We start from the raw sequence: 24,587 nt of genomic DNA, 5'->3' as shown, positions 1-24,587 counted from the left end.
TATTATATATACCTGCTATTTAAATGTCAGTGATTACTTATTTACTAGTATTTATTTATTGTATTTGTTAGTATTTTATGATATTCAAATAATTTGCTGGTTCTTTCATTCAATGCACATAGAGATACTTACCGCATGAGCATTGGCTCTAAAGGCTCAGAAATCATAATTTATTTATAAAATGTTTGCCTGATGCTGCATGATTTAAATGTGAAAGTCGGTTAAAGAGCTTACCTGTGCTATTTTTATGTCTGGTAGTATGTATATATTTGCTGCCTTTAAATAAAATTTACTTGCTTACTTGCATGTATATATCATTGATTTCATGTTTGTTAATGTTGGAGGAAAAACTCAAAAGACATTGATATCAATGTGTTGTCTATGTTATAAAAACATCCAAAAATAAATAAAATCTTATATCTAATTTTATATATTGTATATTTAACACAATTATTTTCATTATTATTATATGCCTTACAACCGGTATCATAAAAAACTTCAGTCTTCTGACCAGTTTACAAAATTCAACATACAATATTTTATATATGGATTGATATTGATATCTAAATAGAGGCAACACAGGTGCAGATTTTTAAAAGTGGGGGTTCTTGAACAATTCAACTTCAATACATTGATCGTACCCAAAAAGGGGTTCCAACCCACAGAACCTCCCCTTCTGGATCAGCCACTGCATTAATACTTTACCCATGTTTAACACATAGTCAAATCAGAACCTAGAAACCAGGGGAAAACACTGAGGGAATTTCATGAATTGAAAACAAGTTTAACCAGGCACATCAGCTGGATAAGACTCTGCTGTAATGCATGCATGATGCACCACTCATCATGCATTTCCACTCAGTTAAACTGTCAGATAAAATTATCATATGCTATAGCAAATTTACCAATAATGCAATTTATTTCGTATTTAAAAAATTAATACGTATTGGTCAACCAGTAAAAAATGTAAAATCACAAAAATACTGAACTATAAGAAAAATTCAAAACTGAAAGTCCCTAATCAAATGGCAAAATCAAAAGCTCAAATACATCAAACAATGGATAACACTGTCATATTCCTGACTTGGTACAGGCATTTTCTTTTGTAGATAGTAAGTGATGGTGACCAAAACACTTATACAGTGTCGATTACAGTAGTTTCTCCTCAAAACCATGCTGTATACTGAAATGTAATTAACTCACATAAGTTTTTTTCATACTTGAATTTTTTTGTGAAATGAGACCCTTTTCCTTGTAATGCAGTCTGTATAATGTGAATATGTCTGAACATTACTTATTAATAGTAATATCTTAACCCCATACAATGGGGCTGAGAGGTAATGTTACTGAAATCATCATCATGTTAGTAAAAGATAATTCTTATTTAATCATATAACAAAGAAAGGGGAACAAACAAAGTTTCATTTAGTTTAATGATCATGTCAGATTATACATGTTTTTGTATCGCAATTTTATACATGTCCAGAATATCTCATGGAACAAGTTATCACCTTAGTTTATGACACAGTCTTTCAGTTTGTTTGTATAAGATAGCTCTTGTGGGTCAGAGCAGTCAATGAAATGATTATATTCCTGGTTGTGATCTTGTTTCACTTTTCAATGTTTACCTTCTAAACGAGGCTGAATTATTGATTCACAAGCCAATAATATACATGTATCAGCAGTCTCTTATCTTTAGCTTAAATTGATGAAATTTAACCAAACTGACTGCTAAAGAAGAACAAATATTTCTATATTAAGCTTTCATAAATGTCCAAAACCGATTTTTGTCTTCTTCATGACAAATGCCCCTTTAATGTTCCATGAAAAAAAAATAAGGATAGAGAATATTACAATGTATTATCATGATTATAGTTTATAGTATAATTATTATCGATCTTACATTTGCATATATATACTTATCATTTTTGTTGTTAGCAGTTTTACTTGTCTTTCAAGGGCAATGACTCCTGAGTTATCTGAAGATTTTGGTTCAAACAAATTTAGTATGTAGACATTGACCTTCTGATAATTCTTGCCATTATGTTTTATTTTTAGTCAAGGAAGCAAACTACATGTATGTTAAGTTGTAATTTATAATCTTTTAAGGATTGTTCAGTCAATTGTTGCTGAAATTGTTTCATAAGTTTTTGGAGGATAAGACCTCCAAAAACATTCACAATGATGACAGACAATGAGGATGACACCAATGGGTGGCAAAAGCTCATGTATATAAACTCATCATAGATACCAGGACTAAATTAAGTATACCCCAGACGCACGTTTTGTTTACAAAAGACTCATCAGTGACTCATGTTGTCCTATGTGTCATTTAAGCAAAAAATCTATACTACTTTTGTTCACATAATTAGAAACTTTTTTCATAAAACATTTGAATTATCAACAACAGTTTGCATTCCATTATGATTTACAATTAGTGTCATTTAAACATTTTAAAATTTATATAGACACATTAATAAGCTATAAAGTTAAACACAATACAATATCACTTTGCATCCATTTAACCTTTAAACACCTATTGGTTACCAACATCTCTATTCAAAGCTTCATATTCTTGTTCATAATTTTTTTCAAAATTGTTGTCTTGTGTTGAACTTGATTCCGGGTGCTGTATCCTTTCTGGTCCAAACAATAAGCCATCTTCATGTTCAGATGATCTAACCTGCTGTTCTAAACTTTGGTTTAGTTCCTCTGAGGGATTAACAGTCCTGATATTTTGATAACTGTCTATATTTGGTTGATTTAAAAAATCATCATTTAATGCTTCATATTCTTGTTCACAATTTTTTCCAATATTTTCTCCCATATCTGATGTAGGTTGACCAAGTACAAGTCCACCAGAAATCAAAAGATGGTCCAGAGATGGATGTTGATCTTCTTCAACAACAAAATGTTCTGTTGAATTAGGTCTCAAACATTGATCAGTTGGGTTTCCATGGTGATCTTCTACTGTTCCTGTATTCATTTGACTTCTATTTAGATCTGAACAATTTGAATGTGTATGTATATTGCTTCCTTGTGACACTGGTGTGTTGTCATTAGAAGTTACAGTGTTCACTGCAGTTACTGTTGATTTTGTTTCATCAGGATCCTTCACAATTTCTTCACTTTTAGAATCACCACCTAAATGAATATGGACTTCTTTAACCATGCTAAATTTATATTCAGATCGGTTTAAATTATTAATCAATGTTTTGTTTCCTCCCTCTGCACCTACTGGAGAGTTTTCATCTATCTCTTCATTGTTTAATTGGCTGTTAATAGAGCTGTCACTTGAATCTAAATTCAGTTGCTTTTGCGTATATCCTCCTGGCGTTTCTTGTGGATTCTTATCTGTATTAGTTTGTGGTGTTCTGAAAATTACAAAACAAAACGTTAAATAAATTGTCTATTGCAGGTTATCTTTCATTTAACTATCCTAACAATTGCAAATCTTCATCAGATTTAAGTTTTTCACAAACAAACAACATTAAAAATATTAAAAAAAAATATGAACTTAATTCATTTGATATCCATTAAAAAAAGCCATCTCATGTCTAATACAGTTAGTTCGGTAAAAATACCTTATCTATATTTAGGCAAATAAAATATTCTTATACAACAAAAGAGAACATCCACTTAGATCTAAACCCACAAGTTTTACAACCCAAAGGTTTATTCATAATGGGAAAACATTATTTTTGTCAGATTTCTGTATCTTCTTCACAAAAAACAAAATAAAAGAAAAATGTGTCAGAGGACATACAGAAAGACAGATGGTCAGGGGTAACACTTATGTCCCCATCTCCTATGATGGGCTATATAAATGTTGAATAATCATCATCTTTCTGTTAATTGATATTAATTGATGTCACCCAAATAAACTATGGCATCAAAACACAAGTTTATTATAAACAACCAAAGTTTTTGATAAAAAATAACCAAATAAACCAGATGCTCTGCAGGGCGCAGCTTTATACGACCGCAGAGGTTGAACCCTGAACGGTTGGGGCAAGTATGGACACAACATTCAAGCTGGATTTGAAGAAATTTTCTTTTTATTTATGAAATCTGAAATGAAAAAAATTGACCCCCCCTCCCCCCAATTTTTTTTTCACATCCCCCTTTCCCTTATTTCAAAACTGATCTCAATTCAAATTTCTAATGAAGTTTGCAACAATAACTACTCATTTAAATACATCATAAAATATTAAAATGTTAAAAAAGTGCTTGTTATCACTGAATGGTAAAGATTGTTTTAATCTATCAGTTGGTAAAAAAGTGAATATACATTGTGGTTGCACAATACTGTGCAATTGAAGATTTCTAGCTATTGCTGAATACTGTGCAATTGAAAATTCCTTGCTATTGCACAATACTTAATATAATAATTTTGGAACCTGATTTGGACCAACCTGAAAACTGGGCCCATAATAAAAAATCTAAGTACATGTTTAGATTCAGCATATCAAAGAGGCCCAAGAATTCAATTTTTGTTAAAATCAAACTAAGTTTAATTTCAGACCCTTTGGACTTTAATGTAGACCAATTTTAAAACGGGACCAAAAATCAAGAATCTACATACACAGTTAGATTTGGCATATCAAAGAACCCCAATTATTAAATTTTTGATGAAATCAAACAAAGTTTAATTTTGGACCCCGATTTGGACCAACTTGAAAACTGGGTCAATAATAAAAAATCTAAGTACATTTTTAGATTCAGCATATCAAAGAACTCCAAGGATTAAATTTTTTTAAAAATCAAACTAGTTTAATTTTGGACCCTTTGGACCTTAATGTAGACCAATTTGAAAACGGGACCAAAAATTAAGAATCTACATACACAGTTAGATTCAGCATATCAAATAACCCCAATTATTCAATTTTTGATGCAATCAAACAAAGTTTAATTTTGGACCCTTTGGGCCCTTTATTCCTAAACTGTTTGGACCAAAACTCCCAAAATCAATACCAACCTTCCTTTTATGGTCATAAACCTTGTGTTGAAATTTCATAGATTTCTACTTACTTATACTAAAGTTATGGTGTGAAACCAAGAAAATGCTTATTTGGGGTCCCTTTTTGGCCCCTAATTCCTAAACTGTTGGGACCTAAACTCCCAAAATCCATACCAAAATTCTTTTTGTGGTCATAAACATTGTGTTAAAATTTCATTGATTTCTTTTTACTTAAACTATAGTTATTGTGCGAAAACCAAGAATAATGCTTATTTGGGCCCTTTTTTGGCCCCCAATTCCTAAACTATTGGAACCAAAACTCCCAAAATCAATCCCAACCTTTCTTTTGTGGTCATAAACCTTGTGTCAAAATTTCATAGATTTCTATTAACATAAACTAAAGTTAGAGTGCGAAAACTAAAAGTATTTGGACGACGACGCATTTTTGCTACTGTAATTTAATGGAAGTGTATGACACCAGAAAACATATTTATCTCGGCCAGATTCTGTTTGTGCCTGTCCAAAGTTTAGAGCCTGAATTAATTAGTGGTTGTCATTTGTTGCTGTACATCATATTTGTTTTTCCTTTTTGTTTTGTAAATAAATCAGGCAGTTAATTTTCTCATTTGAATTGTTTTACATTTGTCATTTCTTGGCCTTTTATAGATGACCATGTGATATGGTTTTGTTAATTGATGAAATTAGACAGTGACCTATACAACCATATAAAGGATAGTATAGTCCATGGTTTTATTCTTCAAAATTGGACCTACAAGATAGGGGTGCAGACTCTACAGTACAAAAATCAAGAGAAAGTGAAAAAAAAACAATTTCTTGAGGTGGTTTATTTATATTCCGCCATGTTTGTAATTGATTGGATAGAGGGAGCACTTGTCATTTTCAAAGCTAAAAATTTGACCTAATCCATATCAATATGTTTTTTTTATTTAATATCAAATCAATAGTGATAAATTTTTAAATTAAATGCTTCACTATAAATTTTCTTTTCTTCTACTGCATTGCTTCAAATTAACTGAATCAGCTGATGTGCAACGAACAAAAAAAGCATAAAAGACAACCTTTATCCTATTCCGTTTTTTTGTTTCATACTGACTCATGTGTTTTTTATTAGCCCAAGACCCGTCAAGCGTTAATGTGATAGATATATTGAACATTGTTTTACAGAAGGGTAGATCTGTATAAATTTGAATATCTGTCAAGTAAATTGTTAGATGATGTAATATAGGTTTTCTCATGAAAAACATATGACTGCACACAATTTGAAATTACAGGAGTTAAATTTTACATTGTCTAACAGTTTCAAAAAGTTTTTTACCTGAAATTTCCTGGCAAGAAGGGAGATGCGGACAATGTTACAAGCCTACTACTGTAGTTGTTAACTTTAACATCATTTGGTTTCTGGTGTCATTTTTAAATTGATTCAATAATTCCCTTTACATTATTATAACCTGATCCATATGACAATTAGACTTTTATCATTCATTTGATGTGTTTGAGGATCTTTGAGCTTTTGATTTTACCATTTGATTAGGGACTCTCCATTTTGAATTTTCCTGGGAGTGCAGTATTTTTGTGATTTTACTTTTTAGTCTGTATTTCCTTTTTTCTAAATATTTTTCATACTTTTTGTGATTAACATTATTTTCAGTAACATTTGATGAAGCCATCAAACTGATTGTTTAAATCTTCAAAGAAGCATTTTACCAAAGTTTGGTAAAAATTTCAGCACAATATAAAAGCATAGCAAAAACATTTAAGTGAAGAAAAAAAACATTTACCAAGGGGAAATAAATTTACTCCCAGCTTCTTGTAACAGAAAAATGGAAAGAAATGTTCAAAAGGAAGACATAAAAATATCATTCTATATCACACAAGACTACAAAATTAATATTAATCTGTACTACACAATGTAAGGTACTGGAAATAATCAAAACAAAGAAAAATACTTGTGAGTGAAGAGAATTATTGCCTTACAGTGCAAAATATGATTTCTTCAGACTGAGCAGTGTGTAGTGCATATATTTTTATACATCTCCTCTTTAATATGTAGGACAAACATAATATTCCTACATGCACATCTAGGTACTTTTCAATTACTGTGTAAAGTTTCAGATCATGTGGAAGTTGTGCTTTGATAAGCTATTAACATATATTATTTTAATGTTAAGAGGATTTAACATGGTTGAACAGGATTATATTTTCCTTTCTGCACATCATAAGACAGTGTTCTTCAACTATGTAAAGTTTAATCAACATCTGTCTAGTCATTTAGAGGGAGTTGAGATTAAAGTGCAATTGGGGAGACAGATGGACAGACACAAAGTGTGTTTCCTATATATATATATAAATATATATATATACACTACCCCCCTCCCCAACAAAAAAAACCCAATATATATATTAAAGGGAGCAACCACATATCTCGATGTGGTAAATTAATGTTAGGAATTAATGTTAAAATCTACTGAAGATTTTACCTAGGAAATGACTGCTGTCTTCCTGAATCCGAGTTGTCTGGGTTACTGGTCTGTGTCTCAATTGATGTTTGATTTGGACGCTCACTATACACACCTAAAAAAAGTAAAAATTAAATAAGCGGTTCCGTGGAACCCTGTATTTTGCCTGTGATTGCTGCTGTCAGTGTAAAATTTGACTTAAACTAGAGGCTCTTGTGTCGCTCACCTTGGTCAATTTGCATATTAAACAATGGACACAGATAAATTCATGACAAAATTGTGTTTTAGTGATGGTGATGTGTTTGTAGATCTTTCTATACTGAACATTCTTGTTGCTACAATTATCCCTATCTATAATGAACTTCACCCAGTAATAACAGTTGAAAATATTTTCTTAAAAAATTTACAAAAATTTACAAAAATTTATGAAAATTGTTAAAAATTGACCTAAAAGGGCAATAACTCCTTAAAGGGTAAATTGACAATTTTGATCATGTTGACTTATTTGTAGATCTTATTTTGTTGATTATTATTGCTGTTTACAGTTTATCTCTATCTAAAATAACATTCAAGATAATAACCAAAATTTCCTTAAAATTACTAATTTGGGGGCAGCAACCCAACAACTGCCTGGTTGTCAGATTTGTCTGAAAATTTCATGTCAGATAGATCTTGACCTTACAAACAATTTTACCCCTCGTCAGATTTGCTCTAAATGCTTTGGTTTCATAGATATAAGCCAAAATCTACATTTGACATGTTTGACCCCATGTACTATTTTTAGAAACGGCGGCCATCTTGGTTGGTTGGACGGGTCACGCCACACATTTTTTAAACTAAATACCCCAATTATGATTGTGGCCAAGTTTGTTTAAATCTGGCCTTGTAGTTTATGAGGAGAAGATTTTTTTAAAAGAATACAAAAATTTTTGAAAAATGGTCAAATTGACTATAAAGGGCAATAACTCCTTCAGGGGTCAACTGACAATTTAAGTCTTGTTAACTTATTTGTAGATCTTATTTTGCTGAACATTATTGCTGTTTACAGTTTATCTCTATCTATAATAACATTCAAGATAATAACCAAAGTCTGTAAAATGTCCTTAAAATTACAAATTTGGGGTCAGCAACCCAACAACCATTTGTTTGATTCGTCTGAAAATTTCAGGGCGGATAGATCTTTACCTGATTAACAATTTTACTCTGTCAGATTTGCTCTAAATGCCTCGGTTTCAGAGTTATAAGCCAAAATCTACATTTTACCCCTATGTTCTATTTTTAGCCATGGCGGCAATCTTGGTCGGTTGGCTGGTGTCATATGGTATTTTGAACCCCATGGTAAAATGACCCCGGGGTCAAAATACCGCTATGGTAAATTGAACCCCCCCCCATGGTAAATTGAACCCCCCCTGTATGGAAAATTGAACCCCCATGGTAAATTGAACCCCCCTGTTTTTTTCATTCTAGATGATTAATAAAACATTTAACATTACATAAAAACTAATCAAATATTAAAAATCATTTATACAAGAAGGGGAGGTCAATTTTCAATGATTGGTTAAAAGAAAAATATTTGCTTGGTATAAGTGCTCTGAAGTCTTAACCAACAAAATTTCATTCAAAAAACTTCTTAAAAGCATTAAAACTAGACCATGTAGCTTGGACACTATACTTCTTTGAAATTTAAAATATTTATATAGAATGGTAGACTTTTAGATTAAATTCTACATGGTGAAAATGGCTCACTTGATTTTAAAAATTAAATTTTCAAAACATCTTTTCAAACTAATAAAATAAATACAAACTACTAATTGGAGTATAATAAATCTGTCAAGGAGTTACAGTAGCAAGATATTTTAACATGTCTTTAGATGTATAGTAGGGGGTTCAATATACCATGGTCAATAACATGGCTAAGTAAAATTTTCAAAATATCTTTTCCAGCATGTTAAATACAAACAAACTACTTATTGGAGTATTAAAACTATGTTGTGGAGTAAGAAAAACTTGGATTTTTAAAATTCAAGGTCTATAGGAGGGGGTTCAATATACCATATGGAAGGGGGAGGGGGTCAAAATACAATGGAATTTTTTTTCTTCAAAATATCTTTCAAGCATGTTTTAAAAATGCATTCAAACTACAAATTGGAGTAACAAATATGCTATGGAGTTAGAATAGCTAGAATTTTTGAAATTGACAGTCTATGGTACGGGGTTCAATATACCGCAGGGGGTCAAAATACAATGGCTGCGTAAAATTTTCAAAATATCTATGCCAGTTTGTTAAATGCATACAAACTACTTATTGGAGTATTATTACTATGTTAAGGATTAAGAATAGCTGGAATTTTTGAAATTGAATGTCTATGGTAGGGGGTTCAATATACCGCAGGGGGTCAAAATACCATGGCTAAGTAAAGTTTTCAAAATATCTTTTCCAGCATGTTATATAATATATACAAACAACTTATTGAATTATTATTTCTATGTTAAGGAGTTAGAATAGCTTGAATTTTTGAAAATCAAGGTATATATTTCTCGTTTTGTTTATATAGATTAGACCGTTGGTTTTCCCGTTTGAATGGTTTTACGCTAGTAATTTTGGGGCCCTTTATAGCTTGTTGTTCGGTGTGAGCCAAGGCTCCGTGTTGAAGGCCGTACTTTAACCTATAATGGTTTAATTTTTAAATTGTTATTTGGATGGAGAGTTGTCCCATTGGCACTCACACCACATCTTCCTATATCTACTATAGAAGGGGGTTCAATATACCGCAGGGGGTCAAAATACCATGGCTAAGTAAAATTTTCAAAATATCTTTTCCAGCATGTTGAATACATACCAAATACAAATTGGAGTATTGTTACTATGTTAAGGAGTTAGAAAAGCTTGAATTTTTTAAATACAAGGTCTAAAGAAGGGGGTTCAATATACCGCAGGGGGTCAAAATACCATGGCTAAGTAAAATTTTCAAAATATCTTTGCCAGTTTGTTAAATACATACAAACTACCTATTGGAGTATTATAATTATGTTAAGGAGTTAGAATAGCTTGGGTTTTTGAAATTCAAGGTCTATATTAGGGGGTTCAATATACCATGGTAGGGGGGGGGGGGGTCAAAATACCATGAAAATATTTTTTCTTCAAATTATCTTTTCCAGCATGTTAAATGCATACAAACTACTTATTGGAGTATTATTACTATGTTAAGGATTAAGAATAGTTTGAATTTTTGAAATTGAATGTCTATGGTAGGGGGTTCAATATACCGCAAGGGGGTCAAAATACCATGGCTGAGTAAAATTTTCAAAATATCTTTTCCAGCATGTTGAATACATACAAACTACAAATTGGAGTATTGTTACTATGTTAAGGAGTTAGAATAGCTTGAATTTTTGAAAATCAAGGTCTATAGAAGGGGGTTCAATATACCGCAGGGGGTCAAAATACCATGGCTATGTAAAATTTTCAAAATATCTTTGCCAGTTTGTTAAATACATACAAACTACTTATTGGAGTATTATAATTATGTTAAGGAGTTAAAATAGCTTGGGTTTTTGAAATTCAAGGTCTATAGTAGGGGGTTCAATATACCATGGTAGGGGGGGGGGGGGGGGTCAAAATACCATGAAAATATTTTTTCTTCAAAATATCTTTTCCAGCATGTTAAATGCATACAAACTACTTATTGGAGTATTATTACTATGTTAAGGATTAAGAATAGTTTGAATTTTTGAAATTGAATGTCTATGGTAGGGGGTTCAATATACCGCAAGAGGGTCAAAATACCATGGCTGAGTAAAATTTTCAAAATATCTTTTCCAGCATGTTGAATACATACAAACTACAAATTGGAGTATTGTTACTATGTTAAGGAGTTAGAATAGCTTGAATTTTTGAAAATCAAGGTCTATAGAAGGGGGTTCAATATACCGCAGGGGGTCAAAATACCATGGCTAATTAAAATTTTCAAAATATCTTTTCCGGCATGTTGAATACATACAAACTACAAATTGGAGTATTATTACCATGTTAAGGATTAAGAATAGCTGGAATTTTTTAAATTGAATGTTTTGAAAAAAAGTAATTTCCATGGTATTTTGACCCCCTGGGGTATATTGAACCATAGACCTTAAATTTCAACAATTCTTGCAATTCTAACGCCTTAACATAGTTATAATACTCCAATAAGTAGTTTGTATGTATTTAGAATGCTGGAAAAAATGTTTTGAAAAAAAAATAATTTCCATGGTATTTTGACCCCCCTGCCGTATATTGAACCCCTACTATAGACCTTACATTAAAAAAATTCTAGCTATTCAAACTCCTTAACATAGTTATAATATTCCTACAAGTAGTTTGTATGTATTTAACATACTGGAAAAGATATTTTGAAAATTTTACTTAGCCATGGTATTTTGACCCCCCTGCGGTATATTGAACCCCCTACCATAGACCTTCAATTTCAAAAATTCTTTAAATTCTAACTCCTTAACATAGTTATAATACTCCAATAAGTAGTTTGTATGTATTAAGCATACTGGAAAAGATATTTTGCAAAATTTTATATAGCCATGGTATTTTGACCCCCCTGCGGTATATTGAACCCCCTACCATAGACCTTAAATTTCAAAACTTCTTGCAATTCTTACTCCTTAACATAGTTATAATACTCCAATAAGTAGTTTGTATGTATTAAGCATACTGGAAAAGATATTTTGCAAAATTTTATATAGCCATGGTATTTTGACCCCCCTGCGGTATATTGAACCCCCTACTCAAACCCTCTAATTAAAAAAATATAATAGCCAAGAAATTGTAAATTAGATTATCTGCAATACTATTTCTCAAAAACAGGGGGGTTCAATATACCGCAGGGGGGTTCAAAATACCATATGTGAAAAATGACCCCGGGGTCAAAATACCATGCGGTATAATGACCCTGGGGTCATTTTACCGCATGGTATTTTGACCCCGGGTTCAATTTTTAGGGGGTTCAAAATACCATATGACACCGGGTCACCCCACACATTTTTTTAAACTAGATACCCTTATGATGATTGTGGCCAAGTTTGGTTTACTTTGGCCCAGTAGTTTCAGAGGAGAATATTTTTATAAAAGCTATCGAAGGACGATGATGGAGGCCAAGTGATGAGAAAAGCTCCCACCTGGTCCTTTGGGCCAGGTGAGCTTAAAAATGAATCAGTTTAACAGTAAAATCCAGAATTTCAACAAAAAAATCAAACTTTTTCTTTAGATCTATGCTAGGTTTCTTGGTCATGAAGATAAGCTTCTATCCAAGTTTCATGATAAACCATTAAGTTGTACAAATTTATCATGTCAAAAAAATGTAATCCCAACCTTTAAGAAAATGTTAACTGTTAAACTAGAGGCTCTCAAGAGCCTGTGTCGCTCACCTGTTAATGTGTTTGCTGATGTCGGCCATCTTCGTTGGTAGGCGGGGTCATTAGACACTTTTTAAAAAAATAGATACCCAAGTATAATGACTGTGGCCAAGTAGTTTTAGAAAAGATTATTATACAAGTTACAAAAATGACGAAAAGTTGTTCAATATTGACTATAAAGGGCAATAACTCCTTAAGGGGTCCTCTAACAATTTTGATCATGCTGACTTATTTGTAGATCTTACTTTGTTGAACATTATTGTTGTTTACAGTTAATCGCTATCTATAATAGTATTCAAGATAATAACCAAAAACTGCAAAATTTCCTTAAAATCACCAATTTTAGGACAGCAACCCAACAACAGGTTGTCCGAATCAACTGGAAATTTTTCAGGGGATATATCTTATTCTGGTGGATATTTAAATCTTGAAAGATTTGCCCTAAATGTCTTAGTTTCAAAGATGTAAAGCAAAAACTGCATTTTACCACTATGTTCTAATATTAGCCATGTCGGCCATTTTGTTTGGTAGGCTGGGTCATCATTCACATTTTTTAAACTATAAACCACAATGATAATTGTGGACAAGTTTGGTAAAATTTGGCGACGTAGTTTTAGAGAAGAAGATTTTTAGAAAAGTTACAAAAAATGACGAAAAGTTGTTAAAATTGACTATAAAGGGCAATAACTCCTTAAGGGGTCGACTGACAATTTTAATAATGTTGACTTATTTGTAGGTCTCACTTTGCTGAACATTAATGCTGTTTACAGTTTATCTGTATCTATAATAGTATTCAAGATAATAACCAAAAACTGCAAAATTTTCTTAAAATAACCATTTATGGGGCAGCAACCCAACAACAGGTTGTCTGATTCGTCTGAAAATTTCAGGGCAGATAGATCTTCACCTGATCAACAATTTTACCCCATGTCAGATTTGCTCTAAATGCTTTGGTTTTTGAGTTATAAACCAAAAACTGCATTTTACCCCTATGTTCTATTTTTAGCCATGGCGGCCATCTTAGTTGGTTTGACGGGTCACGCCACACATTTTTTAAACTAGATACCCCAAGGATGATTGTTGCCATGTTTGGTAGAATTTGGCCCAGTAGTTTCAGAGGAGAAGATTTTTGTAAAAGTTTACGGACGACGGACGCAGGACGACGGACGCCAAGTGATGAGAAAAGCTCACTTGACCTTTCAGGTCAGGTGAGCTAAAAATGTAGTCCATGTCTCAGAAAAATACTCATAATAAAAAAAATACATTTTCAAAGATTTGCTTGAGACATTATCTCTAAATTATGAAAAAGCTCAAAAGTTTCAAAACAGATAAAGTAATTGAGTACCAGACTTTAACACTAAACTGTATCTAAAAAAAAAAAAAGTTCATTGGTAAATTTCGAGCAGAAATATTTTCACAAATTTGCTCTTTATACTGTATTTTGGTTATGAACAAGCTTCTGTCCTCACTTCATAAAAATCATCAAAGTAGGTTTGACAAAGCTATTGACGTTTAATAAAAACTTTTAATCTCAAGACTAAACCTGAATGAATATTATCAATAAAACACATAAAAGTTATGATCAATATTTTCAAAATTTTCTTCTGGATTCTGTATTTGGTCATGAACAAGCACATTGCACAAATTTCATAAAATTCAAAGCTGGTTTCATAAAGTTGTTGATGATATAAAAGACTAAATCTGAATGTTAACTGTAAAAAAACTAAGTCTATTCAATTTATCAAATAAATTTTGCAGGCTCAACAAAAAAAAAAGGTACATACTCAACCTTTTTGCCTGCTTTACGTATCATGACATTTTGATATTCAAAGATTCCACTACAGGTATTATAAACATAGATCATTGTCATTTAATGATCCATGAAATTGAAGTTAATGTCAGATGGACAGGTACACTTTCAAATCATTATTAAGGTATCCGACCCATAATAAAGATTTATGGAAAATTTTCCGGAGTTTACCGAGGTGTCAATTTTTTCAACACCTCTGTGTTTTCCGCCTTGTAAGCGAAAGTATAGTTATTATTTTTAAAATGACAATTAAAATATCAGAAAGGCTTAATTGAAGTATATTTTAACTTCAAGGAAATCAATTTAATCAAATTAAAAATGTATGAGTATACTACGAAAGAAGAAAACATGGAAGTTACTGACCAAAATTGGTTTTTCTTGTTTAACTTATCACGAGTGAATTTATGTTGAAAGTCTTTTAGAATAATGTTTCAGGAAATTGACTGATCAACAAAATTAGGCATGCAGACCTTGAGAGGTTTCTATATACCAAATGTATTTATCTTAATGCAAATAATGTGTAAAATTCATGTAGAAAAATATTTGTTTTGTTTTTTAAAGCAGTTGCTAAAACATAAAAGTTAGGTTATTATGACAAGGACAAAGCAGGAAAGAAACTGTAAAACAGAAAGCATCTGTTTACAAGTCATCAAACCAAGCACATGTTCTACCTTCGGAAATGTATAACTTTATACAAGTAGTTTACACTGACACTGCAATATTATCATATATGATATTGTATGCATTCTGTTACATTCATTACAGGTGAGACAATAACAAAAATGGCTATTAAAGTTCCATACACATAAAAAATGCAAATTAGTCCAAAATGAGAGTTGCATGTTTTCAATTTATGTGCAATTTCTATGTGCTAACCTCAGAAAGATATTTCCTATTTTCCCAATACAGAATACCCCAAGTATGAATTTTGTAAAGACTTGTCAAAACTGTCAAGATCACAATAATAAAGAAACTATGTGAGGAAACAGATGGAAGAAAGCAAATATATAAAGTCTAAATTGTTTGTGCCAAAGTAGATTGTCAGTTTGTATTAAAAAACTTCAAGTAAATTTGTGTGTATGTTTATTTAATGAGTGAAATATAAAAGTGTTCATGTTTCTCTTTTTCAAATATAAAGACATTCGTACTCTAAAGGAAAGGAGTAGGTCCAGTAAGACCCCTTTTTGGCCCCAAAATATAGCTGTTTTACAAAATTGTTAAAATTTTAATTTTTCGATATTTATTGGACAGTAGAATGCTCCTGCTACATAAATATAGGCTGTTTTTGACAAAACAATGCACATATATCGGGCTAGCACCATTAATTCATGCTAAATTACTGAAATCTTCACAATTCTAGCATTTATGTCAAATTTTAGACCGTTTTCATGTAAAATGAAAGTGGCCACATTCGTGTTCATTTTTAATATTGAAATGCAAGTTGTATTCTATGCTAATACATATCATACATCAAGGTTGAGGATGAACATGGATGTGACCACTTTCATTTTTGACAAAAACCATCTGAAAAGTGACATTTTTCAGCATATTTGGTAGATTTTTCATATTTGAGCTTGTATTGGATCGTTTTTAATGACTTAATAAGTTAAGATCTTTCACATGACTAAAACTTGATTCAAATGAAATAGACAATTATTTCCATTCTCAATATTAATTAAGTGTTTAAAAGTGGTAAAAATCTTTCGTCAGATGAACCTGAAATTTGAGGCCAAAATCGGTCCTTACCGGACCTACTCCTTTAAACATTAAGTGCATTAAAAATGATGCCCCATCATATCTTACTAACAAGTTTCATTATGTTTCAGACAGAAATCCATACCCCTTGAGAAATGCTGTTCAAGGAAACCTCATACTCCCTAAACCAAAAACAGAATTATTCAAAAAATCTTTTATGTATTTTGGACCATTCTTGTGGAATAATTTGCCAATACTGTTAAGAAATATTACAAATATTAATTCTTTCAAATACAAAATAACAGATTATTTATTGAATTCAACCTATTGATATAAATAATATTAAAAACTGATCATGTCATCATGTTTATTTTTTTCATCACATTTTATCAAGTTGTATTGAACATTATTATCATACTTGACTTTTTATACTTATGAATGCAATGTATATGTTTGCATTTTGTTTGATTTTTCATTATGAGGGCCTCAGGGAAGATTAGTTATATAGCTAACTGTGTAACCCTCTTAAAATAAAGTATTGTTGTTGTTGTTGTTGTTGTTAAACATAATTTGGGTAGCTTCAATGTAGCTTTTAATATATACCTTTAAACTCCTCAAAGATTTGTGTAAGAGTTCTTTAATGTGGCAAAGGATTATTTTTATTTTATGTTTCTCTTTGAGGAAGTTTTAATAAAACCAAAAAATACCTAAGCTTTGTTTGACTATATCTGCAGATCCATTAAGTTCAGCACTCCCTAGTAGATGTAGTAATCCTCTTACAGTCACCTCTTCTTTATTGCACAAGATATCCAAAATTTCTTCTCCCGGATTGCTCTTGTTTCCTAAAGAAGTTAAATATAAGGTTCTATAAAGCCTGTATTGCTGATTTGAACTTGATTTCATTGCCAACAATGGCCACACTTAAACTCTATCTTACCTATTCAATCACCTTATGCACAGAAGTATTGCAAGCCCATTTCACATGTTATACTAGATTTTTGATTTTTTTTGGTTGCATTTCACTTGATTCTTACAAGAGAAAAGTATCTAAGTAGGTTAAAACAGATATCTCTTGAAATATAAAACAACCATATGTTTGCACTAGAATTGCATTCCATTGTTGTGTACAAGTTAATATAATTGTTCATAAGAATTAGCTGGATATGGCTGTCATAATGCTTCGCTTTCACCTTCTGTCTACCACTTAGGAGAGGAGGCTTAACCTTGTTGAAATATATATATGGAAGTTTATAACAACCTTGACTGGCTTATATAATACAGCCCTTGCAGGATCGGTTGTTGAAATAAACATTATTTGCATTATAATAAAACCAAATCTAATTTAGTAGAAGAACAGAGTTACAATGTCCCTACCATTGTCATCTCTTTTGCCAAAAAATATATTTTTCGCTACTTTCAATTTTGTTTGCCAACTAACAACTGAAATAAACATATTTTTATTTAAAATTTTGAAACACAATCTTGCTATTTTTTAACCATAAATACTATTTTATCAACCTACTGAGTTCTCTAACTGTTTTCCTGCTCAATGATAGAACATCTGCCAATTTTTTCCAGTTGTCTTCTTTATTAAGCTCTGCAGCCCATTTCAAGAATACCACATTTGGAACATCTTCCAACAATGTGTCTATAAAATTCAAAAAATATTTTAAATTCTCAATCTCTGCTTTTTTGTAGCAATTCCAATTTGATCAGCAATATACAAGTATTAACTTTTGAAATTTTATATCAACGCCATGTTTAATTAATTGCTGGCATGAGAACAAACTCAAGATAATGATTTCAGTGAACTACTACTTATAAGAAGTATTTTTTCAAACAGTAACTGTTGAACCATGAAAATTACAGTAAACAATCGACAGCATGATTCTTAAGAACAGAAGACATTTAAAGTATCTGCATGCAAGGTATGAAGCTTCCAAGTCTTCTGCCTTCTGAAATATAAAGTGTTATCCAAATAGTTTACAGTTACAGCAAAGGCAAAACTATGAAGACATTGTAGTTGTTTCCAGAAACTATTTTATATTAAAAAAAAAAAGAAAGAAAAAAAGAACACGACAACAACCTTCACTTCTGATCATGCTGATGTTGTTTAATACTTTTCATTAAAAACAAATTTTGGGAGAGGCTTAAATAGATAGAAATAGAGAAAATGAAAAATTACTTGTACAAAGTGAGCCTCCATTTCAGTTTATAAGCAAACATAATATTAATAGGAACAATATAAATCCTATATTTTTTGGTTTTCAGCACAAAACTATTTGTTCATGTTGGTAGATTCCAAATTCAAACAGGAGTTTAGTTTAAGTTTGGTCAAATCTAAAAATAAATCTTTTTTACTTTTTTTAGTTCTTTAGATTAAGGACATTAAATTACAGGGGTGGATCAGCCATTTTTAAAAGGGGGTTCGAACTATATAACCCCATTCAAATGCATTGATTGTCAATAAAAAAAGTGGAGTTCCAACCCCAGGAACCCCCCTCTGGATCTGCCACTGAATTAAAAAATAGTTTTGTGTTTGCTATTTAAAACCTGGCTTAAAAGAAAGGAATTTATATTTTTGTAACACATCACACTTGGTTATATCTCTGTACAAAAGTACCTAGTGTGATGTCAATTGTGATGTCAATGGTTAGAAGATAGTCAAAATAATTACGTCGTCTTGGAAGGCTAACTTAAATTTTTGCTTTGACGCCTTCCTGCAACAATTTTCATAAATTCATTTCTAAACACAAAACAACTTTATGCATGGAAGCTAGAATCTCTTTTTAAGTTTCAGCTTTTAATTTTTTAGAATATCAAACAAATTGGTTCCTTAAGTATAATTATTAGTTATGTAATTCTTAACATAAGTGGTAGTAAAAGTAGTGAAATGTACATGTATGTAAACACATTACTAACCTTCATAAAATGTTACTTGTCTGACTTCAGAAGTTCTATGAAAAGACTGAACATTGAAAGCAGCTCTGGTGTATATGTCTGTAGATTCTTCTCTTATGATAAAGGCCTGCTGTAAAAAATATTATTAGTAAGTACTAACTTTTTAAAATATTACTAAATAGTTTGTTTATTGTTTTCTACAGTTCTAGTTATGTTTTATGGCTTTATTGACAAATTAAGAAAAGTACATGTAACTGTAAACATGCTGGGGACTAACTGTGCACCACTTATTGCGGACCTCTTTTTGTATTGTTATGAGTTACAATTTATGACAAAAATAACCAAAGACCCATCAAAACAACATCTGATAAACAAATTTAATAATACTTTTAGATATTTTGGCTCTCAATAATGACGACTTCAATATGTATATTAATGAAATTGATCCTGCTGAACTTACTTTAAATAAAGCTAATACTAACAATGACCACTTCCCTTTCCTCGATCTTGATATCTATATCACTAACGGAAAGCTGAATACTAAAATTTATGATAAAAGGGATGATTTTTCATTTCCTATCGTTAATTATCCGTTTTTAGATGGTGATGTTCCCTTGTCACCATCTTACGGTGTTTATATATCTCAACTTGTATGATTCGCTCGTTTATGTAACAATGTTTTAGATTTTAACGAGAGAAATTTATGTATTACTAAAAAATTATTACACCAGGGTTTTCGATATCACAAACTAGTCAAAACATTTACTAAATTTTATCATCGGTATAAAGACATCATTCGTAAATATAGCACAACATGCAGACTTCTTATACGTTCAGGTATTTCTCATCCAATTTTTTATGGAAATATTCTTTATAAAGCACAAAGGTGTCAGTATTCACCTCAGAAACTTACAAAACCTTTGAATAGACTTATTAAGAAGGGATATAATTACGATACTGTTGTCAAGTCATTAAAGATTGCATATTTTGGTGTTAATATTGAGTCACTGATAAGGTCTTTGCGTCGGAACTAAACACATTTATTCTAAAAACAGTTGTTGGCATGACACGGGTTATTTTCTTCTCATATATGTTATGATGGTATGATACTAAACCCCTTAAGGGAAGGATTGTGCCTGATGTTCATATGATGAAATCATAATCTTTCAGTCAGTTTAATTGAAGTCTGGAGCTGGCATGTCAGTTAACTGCTAGTAGTCTGTTGTTATTTATATATTATTGTCATTTTGTTTATTTTCTTTGGTTACATCTTCGATCATCTTCTGACATCAGACTCGGACTTCTCTTGAACTGAATTTTAATGTGCGTATTGTTATGCGTTTCCTTTTCTACATTGGTTAGAGGTATAGGGGGAGGGTTGAGATCTCACAAACATGTTTAACCCCGCCACATTTTTGCGCCTGTCCCAAGTCAGGAGCCTCTGGCCTTTGTTAGTCTTGTATTATTTTAATTTTAGTTTCTTGTGTACAATTAGGAAATTAGTATGGCGTTCATTATCACTGAACTAGTATATATTTGTTTAGGGGCCAGCTGAAGGACGCCTCCGGTTGTGGGAATTTCTCGCTACATTGAAGACCTGTTGGTGACCTTCTGCTGTTGTTTTTTTATTTGGTCGGGTTGTTGTCTCTTTGACACATTCCCCATTTCCATTCTCAATTTTATGGTTAAACATCTTAGATCCCCCTCTTTCTTGACTAATCTAGAATAGTAGAGTCTAGGTTTTAGAAAGTGTGAAAAGAATAAAAAATCTTAAAATGTCAGTAGATTAAACATTATTCTAAACTGTGAATAAAATAAACATAATCCAGATAGGTAATAAATAGTGATATATTTTTACAGAAGTCCTCTTTATATCATACATGTCATAGAAACAGTTCATTTAAGTATTGTTCTTATTTTGAACTCAAAAAGTGGACATCATGATACAAATTTGAAGAGAATCTAACAAATATAAAAGGTCTCACTAATAAGCAATAGCAGCATGAACAAGCAACAAGAAGCATCAAAAAGAAACAAATTAGCAATATAAAGAATAATTTACATGATTTAGGGACAAAAAAAAGTTTAACATAAAATAGATTAAATTTTGAAACATACATTAAATTGGTTTTGTTTTTGTTTTTGGAAAAGCATTTTAATAAACTTTGGTTATTTTTCATTAATTTATCATGAATACATGTATGTTTATCTTCCTGAACATGCGTGAAATATCTGCCACTGTATACTAAGCAACCAACAATCAACACAATCGATCAATCAATGGATATTTTTAAGATACATGTTATATACCTTCAGTTTACAGCATAATGTATAAATTAATGAATCAATATCTAGGTAGAGTCTGTATGGTTATTGTATGAAAGTTCAGATTCAAATGAAATTATTAGATGGGCCCTTATCTTGATTTATTTCAGACTCAAAAGGGTAATACATATATACAGTACATAAAATGTTTTGTCTAAAAAGGATAAAAGGTTCAAATATGTCTGTACATGACTGTTTGGATAAAAAAGGGGGTATTTTTCTTCATTCTTGATGGATTCATAGGAAATATATACATTTGGAAAAAAGTATTGTAACACCTCCATTTTAACAACGTAAAATGACATGATTGTAGAATGGCTATAATTTGGATTTTACAAAATACTTTTAATTTTTTTATGGTTTAAAAATTGTATTCATGGTATTAATTTACTTTTCTTCCAATGTTAATGCTACATGGATAGGACATACATTGTAACACCTGCACGGAAATATTTTTCACGTTTTTCACAAAAAATGCAAGCTTTGCAGTACTCATTTTTCCAAAACATTAGTTCTGCAATAAATACAGATTTGTTTATGCATTAAATCATTCAGAACTGTTTGAGTTGACTAGTTTAACACACATTTTCTGTATCAGATGTTAAGTTTTGCTGTAAAAATTACTATTATAAAAATGTTGTTATAGAAGACAAGACAAAGCTTGGATAACTTTTTCAGTACAGCTTTAATGATGTGTCTCTATTGTCTTAATTTGGCATGAATTGTAAGTATATAACACAAATTTAATTTTAAACCATTATGTCATTTTACATTGTTTTCAACAGAAGTGTTGCAATACTTTTTTCTAGGTGTATAATTATCTTGTACCATTGAAAACTCATACCAATGTCAACTGGTACGACTAAAAACAACTCATTCCAATGAAAACTCGTACCGCTGCTAACTCGTATCACAGTAAATTCATACGATTGTAAACTCGTACCAACTTTTTTAAATGCATTCAAATGGTGTTTAATGATGAATATATATTTAAATTTCACTCAATACCTCTTAATTCTGTAAAAAGTATAATTTAAAATTACAATGAGCAAGTTATAGCTTATTTTTCCTTGGCTAATTGGATAGTGAAAAATGTGGCAGATTTGTGGCTTTGTTGTCTCCAGTGGCGGATGCAGGAATTTTCGAAAGGGGGGGTGCTAGCCCAGGGCAAAGGGGGGGTGCAGGGGGGGTGCAAACATATGTCCCTGATTCAAATGCATTGATCGGCCAAAATAAAGGGGGGGTGCGGACCCCCGGAACCCCCCCTCTGGATCCGCCACTGGTCTCCCTTGAACAGTTCCTTTATTTAACTTTTACTGATAGCTATATTTGATTTAATTTGTCATTATTACAAATTAGCAGAATTGAATAGACATGAAATAGAATCAATAGATGTTTGTAGTCATTTATATTTGTTTTGAAAGGTTAAGATTTGTTTATGACCAACATTTAGAAAGTATGAAATTTATTTACAATACAATACATTTGTACAATATTTTTATTGTCAATAAAGGACGCCATAAGAGAGCAGTTTAATTACAATAAATATTATTAATTCTTAATGAATACAATGTATACTGACAAAAATATAGAATATAAAGAAAAATCACAAAAAAAAAGAAAAAAAAAATTAGATACATAAATATTAACGTTTTTCTATACAATATTCAGCTCCTTGCCAAACAATTTAATATGATTTAAGATATTAAACTTTTTTTATGAAGATTTTAAAAAATAAATATTAAATCAAATATAGGTTAAAAAGTACGAGTTTGCAGTGGTACAAGTTCAGAATGGTATGACTTAGACTCTTAGCAGTGGTATGAGTTTAGGTTGGTAGGAGTTGATTTTTACTTTTAGTGGTAATGGTTGACATGGTACAAGTGAACTTGCTTCCATCCTTAGTACAATCTAGTCCGAGATTACTCAGTTGTCCAACGTCTGTTTTGCCAGACTAGCTGGGGCCGTTGGACAGGACGAGCTCTGACGTCCCAAGGCCCCAGCTCGTCTTGCAAAACAGCCGTTAGAAGTCAAAGTAATCTTGGACTAAGTACATATCTGACAATGAAGTATAATCAGACGATTTATTTTCTATAAATCTGTTGTTTTACTAGTACTAAATAAATTTCTTCTAGTTATTTTTTTCTTGGTGTTGCTTCTCATCACCAGCCACATGTCTCTTTCATCACTAATTAGTGAGACCAAAATGAAACAATCCAACAACAAATATATACTACATGTTACCTGTGAGCCTGCATCAGAACGCTGATTAAATGTTGTTCTTTCATGAATACTGTGTCTCTCATGTGGATAATTCTGTGCATCTGAGCTAGAAGCAACTGAAGGTCTTACTGTTGCTGAAGGTATTTGATTATGATGTTGAAAATTCTGAATGCTTGTGTATATATGTGGGAAATAATTTCGGGTGTATTGAATAATATCAACTGCCAAATCATGATTATACTCTTGTAAAACTGTAACAAATGACAAAAATGTTCTTGTCGTGCGACGTCCAAGTGTGTCTAGCAATTTATCGTTCCCAAGCATATCACCATCCATCTTTGCTGTTGCTTCAATTTGTTGCTTATCAAAAATTGTGAGGCCATCAATTACTGGTGTGACTGCACAAGGATGGACATTTGTTCGTAATGCAATGTAAAATTTTCTCAAAATCATTTTGATATCATCGGAACTCATTTTACCTTACTAAGTTTATTTATGTAGGATAAAATTTCTTTACTTTCACTTTCCATGTATTCACCCAATCTGGTACCCGAACGGAATTTTACAAGTAAAAATTATGCGATACCAGTAATGCATACCTCTAGATAAAGTCATATTTTTATAATTAGAATGGTTCATCTGTTCAACAGAAAAGCGAGTCAAGACCGATAACAAACCGTAACGAACATTTTGCAACCATTTTAAATATAACGTTAGACCTATATATACGAAAGAAACGATATAACCGTTAGTCATAACTGTTGGATTAAAGTGTTCCATGGGATTCATGCCT

At 31.4% G+C, this 24,587-nt stretch overlaps 1 protein-coding gene across 1 annotated transcript; it reads right to left on the bottom strand.

Moving 5' to 3' along the window:
- Nucleotides 1-779: 779 nt before the first annotated feature.
- On the bottom strand, nt 780-24,325 carry LOC134706922 (uncharacterized). The gene is made up of 6 exons (XM_063566291.1): nt 23,816-24,325; nt 19,268-19,376; nt 17,868-17,993; nt 17,053-17,187; nt 7,459-7,552; nt 780-3,374 (listed from the first exon to the last, which is right to left on the bottom strand). Exons 1-6 carry the CDS (start codon nt 24,266-24,268, stop codon nt 2,537-2,539), a joined length of 1,755 nt encoding a protein of 584 aa, XP_063422361.1. The 5' UTR covers nt 24,269-24,325; the 3' UTR covers nt 780-2,536.
- Between the last annotated feature and the right edge of the window lie 262 nt (nt 24,326-24,587).

Source organism: Mytilus trossulus, chromosome 2, assembly GCF_036588685.1.
Source record: "Mytilus trossulus isolate FHL-02 chromosome 2, PNRI_Mtr1.1.1.hap1, whole genome shotgun sequence".
NCBI lineage: Eukaryota > Metazoa > Mollusca > Bivalvia > Mytilida > Mytilidae > Mytilus > Mytilus trossulus.
The sequence above is the reverse complement of the archived record's forward strand: the minus strand, read 5'-3'. Positions and strand labels throughout refer to the sequence as shown.